General features: G+C 36.7%; 1 protein-coding gene across 1 annotated transcript in view; it reads right to left on the bottom strand.

Moving 5' to 3' along the window:
- Window positions 1-1,681: 1,681 nt before the first annotated feature.
- Window positions 1,682-11,385, bottom strand: part of PIP5K1B (phosphatidylinositol-4-phosphate 5-kinase type 1 beta) — a 95,376-nt gene continuing 85,672 nt past the window's right edge. Inside the window, exon 16 of the mRNA XM_005420853.2 lies at window positions 1,682-2,425. Within this exon, the coding sequence (XP_005420910.1) occupies window positions 2,423-2,425 (3 nt within the window). The 3' untranslated portion in view covers window positions 1,682-2,422. The remainder of the gene's footprint in view (window positions 2,426-11,385) is intronic.

Here is an 11,385-nt window from a genome sequence, read left to right as displayed (position 1 = left end):
TAGGTTAATGACAAATCATTGAATTTGTGTGGATTAAATATTTTCTCTAATACGAGCAATTTCACATACCAAATCTTTTTATAAATTTAACAACAGTTAATTCAAATGTAAAGTTCAAGTTGGTGAATTTTACAAGATGCTACTACCAAGCAAGGATCAGTCACACAACTTCTAAAGGACTCTAATTAGGGATTATCAATTTTAACAATAGTTTCTTAATGTTTTTCATCTTGATTCCTGTCCCTTAGGAGCAACAGGAACAACAATTAATGTTGTTCATATCACAATACTGGTATCAGTACCTTTTTATGCTGGTATAAAATACTTGTGAAGGAGTTGCAGATGCAGGAGCCCTGCAGGGTCATGCCCCGCACATTCAGTCTGGAAAGAGCTAATAGATTTTTTTACTTAAAGCAAATATTAAATGTTTCAGCAAATGGCTTCTATGAAGAACAGGGGGAGTGTGCTACTGATTGTTCTTGTATCATTGTCTAGTGGAAGGGTTTGGGAAAATACTGTTGAGTTATATAAAATTAAATTGCCCATGACAAAGGGATTGTATACAAAAGATGTCTCAGTCTCTGAATAGTTTGGTATAGACATTCTGGTTTTGGACAGAATTGTTGCAGTTAAGTTGTGAATCCTTTGGGTTCTTCCTAAGAACAAGTGATGCAGATGCTACAGTTACTAGATAATTGGGGAAAAATTGTCACGTGTGTTCTTTATGAAGGTTAATCGGGTGCTTAAATGTTTTTCCTCAAATGAGACTAATGACAAGTATCTGCTTTGCACAGAGACACATTCTAAATATCCTGTACACTGTGCATAAAGGAACAGACACTTGACCGAGATGTACAAAATGTTTTACTCATAGGACATGAAGATTGGTTTTACTTTTCTCAGAGCTGCAGAATAATTTTCTTGCTGAGATTAAGCAGTCTAATTTTAAAGCCTAGAAAAGTGGTAATCATGAGATACAGGCTCCAAGCAAAGGAAGCCTTAGGCACTGCATACTTAGAAAGTAAAAAACCCAAACCCCTTTAAATTTCTCTATACTGTGCATAATTAAGGAATTTTTCTTCTTACTTATCAGGATTACATCAAAGTAAAATAAAAAAAAAAACAAACACCATCCCCCATCAAGCCAAAACAAAAAAATCCACCACACCAAATCCTTAAAAGAAAAATTACAGGTACAAAGAATAATTCTAGGACTTTAAATGCTAAGTTCAGGTTTTGTCAATTTAGCAGGTTTACTACGCTCACTCCTAGAAGACATGTTATTACCAATAATTTCAGTAGCTTTCTAAGTGACATCTGTGCAAATTTTTAAATACACCACTGCATTGAAGCATGAAATCTTGGACTGATGATCATTGGCATTTGTGATTATCTCCGTGTTACTTGGGAAATTAGGGAACCAAAACAGTTTCTGTAGTTACCCTAAAATAACTGCCCATACTGAAAAACCTGAAATGGTTTTATAAAGCAGTGCCTATTGAGTATGTTCCTTTGGCTTTCCTGCTCTAATTTTAAGATTCCCCTTTTTATTACAGAGCTGGTAAAGATAGATTCCATGTTTGTCATATCTCAAGAGGCCTCTTAAGACTGTCTCATGAAGGTAGAGAAATGCAAGAACAATTATAACCAGTATAGATCAATAGCAGGATGACAGCAGTGATAGTCTTCAGAAAAAAATCATTTATTCATCAATAAAACTATAGTTTACAGTAGTATTTTCTAAATAAATTATAGAATTTCTCTTTTACAAGAAATAAAGTAAAATCAAAAATATTTCAAGGACAATATATGTACACAACATAAGGCCTTGTTATAAATAATATTTTTATCTCCTTTTTACCAACAGTGAAAGTATCTTTAGAAGCTCATTTTCATATGGTATGAGCAGATATTTGCCCTAACCCTCATACAACATCAGTTCCAGTTTCCACTGATGTGGACCTAAGCAATTAGAATGGAGTGGGTCAGAAAAATGAAATTGATTTTATTCACCACTGTGCTTATTTTTAAATAGGTAAAGTAGGTAATAGATTTTGCTTGTGCATAGTTACAGAATGCATGCAAATGAAACCACTAGAGAGCTGATAAGAAAATATCAATTCAGAGTCCAAAAAAGGTGATTGGCAATATTGTAGAAAGCAGCCTGAATACACAGTTCTTCACAGCTGAGCAAGCAAGGACAGATGACAGCAGAGTGTGGAATGTTTCATGTCATTTTTGTCAAGTCCATCAATTCTTTCTATGGTTCAAAGATCCTGGCACTTCTTAGAATTAGTTCTGTTGATTATTACTCTTTGTCTATTAGGCTCAGCAAATTCCTTCTTCTTAAACAAGGAGTGCAGAAAGTGCTCTTCATTAACCATGGTCACTTCTCTTAGTTTTACTCTTCATATATTCTTTGTTACTAGAAATACAGAAATGACAAGTTAAGAATTTTGTTTACTGGTTTTCTTACAGAATTATACATAGGTAACATCTTTCTTCCCCCAAACAGGCTGCAGTACAATTTGGCAGTGATTCTCTTATGACCTTGAGCCCTGATCAAAAGCACTGGGTCTCTTGTACAACAGCTAACCCCTATGGGTTTTGCAGGCATTGCAGTACACTTGTATTATGTGAACTAGAACTACTTGCTGCTGCAAAATGCTGAACACTCCGGATATCAGAGAAGACAGAACAATCTGAGACCACTCAGCAATTCACAACAGCTTATTTTTATCTTGCAGATCTGTGGTATTTATTACTTAAAAGTAGCAGTCTTCATATGTCATGAATATCAGTTCTCTCAGCTTCTGCATGGTGTCTTTCCCCAGATGAAAAATCACACCTATCAAAAAGCTTTCAGGCACAATTAATGCTCAAGTCAATGTAGCAATCATTTGATTTCACAAAAAAAAAAATTAAAATATTTAATAATCTTAATGGATTACAGTTTTCTAAACAACCCTCATGTCATAGAAATAGTTGGTCACTTCTTGGCATCCCTGTAGAGTTAGAGATGAACTGAAAAGAAACTCTTCATTGCTGAACATTTTATTATGACAATTCAAACTAAGGATAAAGTGGCAGATGAAGAATATATTTCAGTAAACTGGATGCATCTCAGCTGATATACCCAAAATGAAGCAGCAAGACACAAAATCAAAACAGAGGGATCTGTAATGACCTTACTCTAAAACCTCACTAAAAAACATTAGATGTAAGATGTAAGGTTCCATATATGAAACAGATTTTTAAGGTCACCTTTACATTATGCTTTTTGATACAGGCACTTAACTAACCTTTAAATAGTTTGACAACAGTTTAATCTTGATTATGAACAAAAAATCTCTGAAGGCATTTCTTAAGCTTATCTCAGAGAAATGTAACCAGCAGATTTAAATCAATATTTTTATTATGATTTCTAGCACAACCCTTGAACCCTGAGGAATGACATTTCAATATTGTTCTATGAAAACTTTAAACTTCCTACTGCATTGTGCACCAGTGTTAGGGTGTTCATAATCACTGATGCCACTGAGCACAGCACCAGTCTCTCAGGTGCTGTTCGCTCTGTCTCTCAGGAACTGTGGTCTGGCAAGTAGAGTTGATGGACATATCAGCACTTGAATGTCCTAAGGCAGTAAAGTACTTAGAAAGTACAGAAATTGTTGGACAAGTGAGTAAAATTTAAAAAGTGGTATTCTAAAATCAATGTGATGTAAAGCTAACAAGGACTTTTAATTAATTTTACCGCTTTTCACTAAGGTGGCTATTGGTATTGCTGATGCTGGTTTTATGGTATTCCACTAATTATGCAATGGAATTATGACTAGCTTATTCTTGTTCTTGTTTCCTTTCCTCTGACCCTTCCAAAGCATTTCAATGAAAAATTTCAATAAAAGTTGCATAACAGAGTTGGAGAAAAGAGACCTGACAATAACTTGTAGCAACTGCCAACTGTATGAGTCAATCACAGAAATACTCTTGATGGTACTAATGGTCTTTTAAGAAGATGGGATTTTCAGATGTTCATATTTATGGCAGGTACAGTCCAGTTCTGTATTATTCTGGAAAAAAATCCATCTATTTCAAGGCTCAGGACATGATCCTCTAGGCAACACTGCATCTACTACACAACTTTTGGATTTCATTGATTGCAGATAAAGGAAACTTCTTTTTTTTTAAATAAAAACTGAGTTTGGCTATAGCAATCTGGTCCAAAATGATAAATAATGCACAAATGACACTACAGGAATCGTTCCATAATCACTGCCTGAGATGTCTCACACTGTGTATATAATGGATTTACAATGTTTGAGCCTACTTGAGGCTTTTTGTCTTGGATCATTTTTGTGCTCCAGTTCTCTTTCCATGGATATGTTTTTGAGCTGATTGATTTCCTCTTATGGTGTTTTAAAAGCCCCAGGCATGAGAACATGTGATAATACGTGCTGGCATTTTAACACTTGGCTTCCTCAGGCAATATATTGCTTGTGATCTGAATTGGTACCTTTTTAATCTAATCAAGCACCTAATTCCTGTGTCTGATTTTCATTCAAGGGTGACTAAAATGTTCCTTCTTACATAATGTTTCTTCTGCAAGATCACCTCTACCAAACAACGTCTGACTGCTCGTTTGTTTTTCACCTCCAACCTGGTTTCAGTTTCATGGGACACATAGGCCTCGTTTTTCCCTCTCCTTTTTGGGATCATGCATGGATAGATACAGCGAAAACATAGATCACAACAGAGGAAAGGAGCAGTTAACTGTGCTGCATAAAACAAGTTGGTTTGCCCCTTTCAGCCTTAAACAAGTTCTGTTTTGAGGGGAGTGCTTGACTGGCTCTACCATGTGCACATAACATTTTAAGGATTCTTATGCTCTCAGGGGAAAGAAAGGATGCCTGTAAGTGAGGAGGTCATAATTCCTTTGTCATACTCCCAGTATTCAGGTTCAATCTACTGAGTTTTTCCACCAGTATCTTCAGAGGAAATGGTGAGGCAGAGAAACTGAAGTTTCCATAAAAAGAGCAACATATCAAAATCTGAGGTATGCTGTGCAGTGTGACGGCACAACTTCTAGCTTGTTTTTACATGTACTCTGCCTGGGAATTGCTTTAATTTCAGCTGCACTTTTAATTATTCCACAACAGCACCCTGAAGATAACTACACCGTGATTAAAATTTAATTGAAATTATGGGAAAGAGTACAGAAGAAAAGGAATACTGAAGAGTCAAAGTTTTGACAGCTTCTAAACAAGCATTTTATAGACCAATAATTGTTAATATGCTTACCTATGCATCTACAGCAGCTTTGAAATACATAATTAATCTTCAATATTATTTTAAGACTTCAAAATCCTATAATAAAATTGGCATTTGGAAATAAACCACACCATAATAATTTTAAATGTAATAATATAACCTATGCAATTCTTCTGACTCAAATCATAGCTACACTAACCAGGCTCTAAGTATACTGGGCTTGCTCATCACTACAGTTATTCCATGATTTTATTTTACTGAAGCCCTTATCAACCCATATCTTCAGTAGCAGTGACGTTTAAATATAAATTTTATGACCCTTTCCTTTAACAACAGGAGGCAATGCTGTATTTTCATATGAAGACTTCTGTACTACCCAAGAATTTTGCCCAATTAATTACCAAATTAATTGTAGTTAAATATACAGAAGTATTCTGTAAGCAAAAAATAATTCATTAATGAAATTGTATACGCAGGACATACATTTATTTAAGATCCTATATACTGGACACATATTTCTTTATTTAAATCCTATATTTACCACCAGATGACTTAACATATACAGCATCATAATGGAAGAAACTTAGTTTTTCACTGCTATTTACATGCATGTCCTTTTTCTGTTGGAAGTATAAGGGAAATCAAGCCTACTTGAAGTAAATCAATTAAATACCTAAGCCTCACTACTTAGTTACTACTACCTAAGCCTTACTACTTACTTACTGATTTTACTGATATTGTAGTACAGTATATCAGCTATCTTTATAAATAATGTCACAGGAAGGCAAAGAAAACACAGTAAAATAGTTTATAATAGCATGTGTTGCTTTTTTAGCTAGAGAAAACTCAATCAAAAATTTGATACTTCACTGCAAAACAGAAGGAGTAAGGTGACATTTATTCCTTACTTTTTAAGTGGAATTATCACTTTTAAGGCACTCCACAGTGATGCTGGACTAAGGTCTTCAGGATTGGTTGCATTGTTAAGGAACTTTTGCAAGACTGGACTTCTATCTTTTACTAATCAAATTCCACAGAACACTGAGACACTGACAACAGCATTTGCTGACAATGCCTGAACTGAAACCAGTATATAGGGCTTCAAGGGAATTTTTAAAAGAGGTCAATTTTTTTTACAGAGGAAGAAGGAAACGCTGTTTTGTAGATTTCTACATCAAAGTGGTAAATGGAAGTGTGTTACCTTCTCTATTTCTGGTTTATATACAAGAAACCTGTTTATCTCAGACAGAATAATTTGTTTCCAACTGTCTGACCTATCATTGTATTACATATTCATAAAAGCAAGAAGCCTTTAATGTTTGAAGTTAGGCAGAAAAACATTTCAAATTTAGAAGTTTTTTCTACATCACCTATCTTCTATTTATTATTTATAATTATTAATAGTATTATTTATTCCTTCTATTTAATTGATAGTAAAAATTATTTGTATGAATTAATCAGTATTGTAACTATGTTACTAGAATAATTGGAAATAATTTAGATTTAGAAATCATCTTATACCTATTGTTTATTCTTAGTCATATTCTAGTCATAAAAGCTAGATTTCTTAAGCTATTATCTGAGTTAAAAAGTTTATGAGAAAATAAACCAATGTAACTTAAAAGTAAAGTTGATTTGAGAATGTATGTAACAGTGCTTCTTAGAGTAGCAGGTGAACAAAATGCTAGTTTGAACTTTGTCTTTTATTAGAATTAAGGAATTATGGGACCCCACCAGCATTCAGTTGTGAACCCAAGCTGTCTCTCTACTCATGTCCTGGAAAAAGAATTCTTGTAACCTGCTGTTAACAGGTACATTCTCAGTTTTGACATCAGCAGCACAGTGTGAGTTTGCTTGGAGTTCCCTTAATGTAACACCTCAAATCCAATACTACTGCCTGTAGGAGGAATTGTATTTTTTTACAACTTTTTTTCCTGTTCCACCTCACCTTACTTGACTATCAGAATTTCCATGCAAAACTGCTCAGACAATACAATTTTAAATTTACTCTTTATAGTAGATTAACACAATGTCATTTTATGACAAAATTTTTTTTTCTATACATGGGGCCAAAAATTCATACTTCTTAATTTACTAGTGGACTAAAATTTGTCCAAAAGATTTAGCATTTTGGCATTTCAAAACGGGAGGCAAAGATATCACAGGATTAATGGTGCCCAAAATTAAGCAAGTTAAGGTATTTTTTGTTAAAATATATAGTGGGTAGGACTAAAGGAGCTTGCCTCGTGGTAGAAACACAAAGATTATTAATCACAGGCTTAAAGGAAAATCTGAGAATGCCATTTAAAACTACATTTTTCTCCTTGCATTTTCCTCTTTTAAAAGTACATCTTGTAACCTTTCATTGATTTGCTTTGTTTTTGAGATGTACATTAGAAATGACTAGCCTGTTCCTAGTGTTCTTAAAAACACGCATCTTTTCCTTCGAACATGCATTTAATCATCCTCCTATAAAAGCAAAATTGCCTTCTGGTCAGCACTTATACTTTAGTATTATCAGGTTTTCCCAGCCACAGGCTAATTGTTGTTTCCAGGTCCACTGAAGGATATTATGGGGCATCTGGAAGTAACAGATTAGTAGATGGACAGCATACTGTTCCTGTTTCTTCCACAAATACCTCAGTATGCATACAGGGTATATGTGAATAAATTAAAGCTCACTTCCACAACAATCTCAAAACAAGTAGGCATCAATACACAGTGTGAGACATGAGACAGAAGGCAGAGGTAAGTAACTTCTCAAGATGAGTTTGCTTAAGAAGTAATATGTGCTTAGCTATGGTATCCAATTTTCTTGAAGACAGCATACCTAGGGAGTTCAGGTCTGTGCCGTTATCTTGATTATTGAATTTTGAATTTGTTTTTCTTCAGAGTGCAGAGGAAGGGTGCCGCCAGTTCCAAAAAGCATCTGCGATTCTCTACTTAAGACCTATTTATTCTTCCAGATCTTTGCTCAGGGGAATAAGCATTGGGTATTTGTATGACACCCAAAGTTGGGGTTTAATTATTTTTCTGTTGGTATTAATCAGTGGAATACACATCTACTTACTGCAGTCTCCAAGACATAATAGTAATGAATGTTCTACAAGCTGAAAACTAACTAAAGAGAGATTATTTTCACACCTCAGACTCATACAGACAGCTTTACAAAAGGTGTTACCTTTGCCTGTCACTAGATTTTCAGAGCATTCCACCATCTACCCTACAGACTTCAAACCTATAAAGAAATACTTCACAGTGCAAAGCAGTATTATTGTTAAAGAAGACTGTTGCTTTATAAACTAAATTCAAAACCTATCAAGAAGAAATTGTTTCACTGTTTAAAGGGGGCCAAAAGAACCACAGATCAGTCCAGGCTAAAGGGACCATAAGAGGCTATCTAATTCCTCCTAAACTTTTGTGGAAAGGCAGCCTGGATGAGATTATCGAGCATCACTGTCCGCTGCATCTTGAAAACCTCCTGTGATGGGGACTTTACCACATAAACCTGTGGAAGTTGTTCCAGTGAATCATTCATCATTATAAAATCACGCTCATTGTAAATAATTCTCCTTAAATCACTGTAAAAACAGTTATTTCTTACATAGAGAGGAAACCTCCCTCACTACAACTTGTATCCACTGCCCCTAGAGAAAAGGAGGGTCTCAATAGTATCTGCAGTCACGCCTTTAAGTTTTGGAAAACTTTGTTGACGTCCCTCCTGAAAATTCTGTGGACTGAAATGAGCTAACTTAACGCTGGTGAAGTGGGATGGTCACATCTCTCTCTGTTAGCAGTGCCCCCATGGATGCATCTCAGGATCCATTTTGCCTCAGTAGCTGCAGCAGTCACTGCTGACCTGGTGTCTGTGTGTTGTCTGCTGGGACCCCTGGGCTCCTCTTTGCAAGGCTGTCCCACAGCTCATGGGTCCTGGCCTGGCCAGGCTCTTCAGTTTTGTGCTCCCAGGTGCAGGACTGTGCACTTTCTTGGTTGAACTTTACACAGTTCTTGTGGCCCGACCTTCCAGCCTGTTCATATCTCTGAAAGGTGACTCTCCCTGCTGATGAGTCCCCCTCAACACCCAGTTTAGTGACACAGCAAACATGGTGAGGGTGCTTTTGGTGCCATCATCCAGATCATTCATGGAGATGTTACAACATGGAGCCCAGTACTGATCCTTAGGGGGCCCCACTTGGGGCAGGCTGCCAGCCTCAGTAAAACAAGCTGATCACCTATGAGATGATTCCTGCCCATCTCACAGATCACCCCCATCCAGTCTATATTTGACATTTGTCTAGCTATGGGACATATGTCAAATGCTTTACTGAAGTGCAGGCAAGCAACATCCACTGCTTTTTCATTATTGACTGAATATGGTAATTTGTTTCAGAAAGGTTATCAGGTTAGCCTGGCATGATTTGTTTTTGATAAATCTGTGCTGGATTTTCCCAGTCACTTGCTTCATTTAGTTGGTAATAGTTCTTAGGAGGCTTGTTCTGCCACTTTCCCAGGGACTGCAGTAAGGCTCTTTTGGGCCATTCTTACAGACGGGTGTGAGATCTGCCCTCTTCCAGTCATCAGGGATGCCCCCTGATCTCTACGAATTTTCAAAAGTGATAGGACAGTGGCCCTGCAACAATATCAGCCACTTCTGCTGATACTCTGGGGTACATTCCCTCCTGGGCCTTGTATTTATGTGGGTCAATATGTGTGTTGTTGTAGCTGCTTGATCCTGGGGGCTACGGTCTGGTTCTGGGCACTCTGCTGAACAAGGAGGAAAGAAGGTACTGAGAACCTCTGTCTTGCCAGCATTATCTGTAACTTTTTCCCCTGCCTGGTCTAATAATGGGCCATTGTCTTCCCTGGGCTTCTGCTTAACTACTGCCTTAGGTTGCAATGCAAGATATAACCAAAAGCATGTATTCTATCACCATCTGTTAAAACCAGGTGGGGCAGTGTTCTTTATCTCTTCCATGACTCATCCCTGATAACTCCCTCGGGGCGGGGGCGGGGTGGGGGGGGAAGAGGTGGATATCTTCTGCTAATGGGCCATCAAGCCTCACTGCATGACTGATAAAATTACATCATCCCACTGTGAGATGCTGTGCCCAGGGGGAGGAACCAAGCATTCCACATCTAATTGGCCACTGGTACTTGATACTGTTTTGTGTCAGTGGAGGCAGGACAGACAACAACGCCCGTAAGTGTGCTGGGCTATTAAATTAGTAGCTGTTAACTGAGTACTACATGCACTCCAGCATTACTGACTAAAGAAGAAGGAAAAAAACCATCAGTGGCACAGCCTATAGAAAAAGAAAATGTGACAAACATATTTCATCTTGATGTAAGATCAGACACAAACATGTTTCATCTGAACACAAGAAATTTTTTTTTCTGGACAATAATTACTGAAACAACTTCTGCAGGGATGTGGCAGAGTTCCAATTGGTGGAGGTTTTTAAGCTGCATTGCAAAAGGGTGTTAGATAGTCTTATCTAGGCTCCCTTTTCTGCAAGAAGTTGGACTGGATGATCTCTTGAAGCTCCATCCACCTGAGCTGTTTTATGATTCTAAGATAGTATGGATTTCTTAAGACAAAGATCAGGTAATTCTAGGGATAAGAAAAATTAAAAATGCAATAAATTTTATCTAGAAAGGAAACAACCATGTATCTGTAAAACATTTATTAGAAACATTAACAAACTTCTCTCTCTTGATTCTTCATCTCTGGTGCAATTCTTGCCATGACAGTCAAGGGGAAATATTACTAGAATAATGTCAGAATCGTTTATGATTTATGAAAATAAGACTTTGGGGAAAAGGCCAAGCTTAACATACCTGCCCCCTGGATTTATACTGACAATTTCAGAATAGCCTAAAAAAATTAGATGCAAAAAACTTCACTCAGTTGGGATTTGAATTGGGTGCCTACTGCCTTTATGTCTGTGGAATGTGTGCTAGAGAACATTTGAAACACAGGTGATATGAAGACAACAAAATATAGACTTGGCCTTATCTTTCAGCAGTCAGATAAATTGCTTACTAGGAACTGAAACAGTAAAGAAAAGATACATTTTTAATCAGCTGTCACGATTGGACAACCCTTCAAATCGGAAG

The sequence above is a fragment of the Geospiza fortis genome, unplaced genomic scaffold (genome assembly GCF_000277835.1).
Source record: "Geospiza fortis unplaced genomic scaffold, GeoFor_1.0 scaffold12, whole genome shotgun sequence".
NCBI lineage: Eukaryota > Metazoa > Chordata > Aves > Passeriformes > Thraupidae > Geospiza > Geospiza fortis.
Note: the sequence above shows the minus strand (reverse complement) of the source record. Positions and strands in the feature narration are given on the sequence as shown.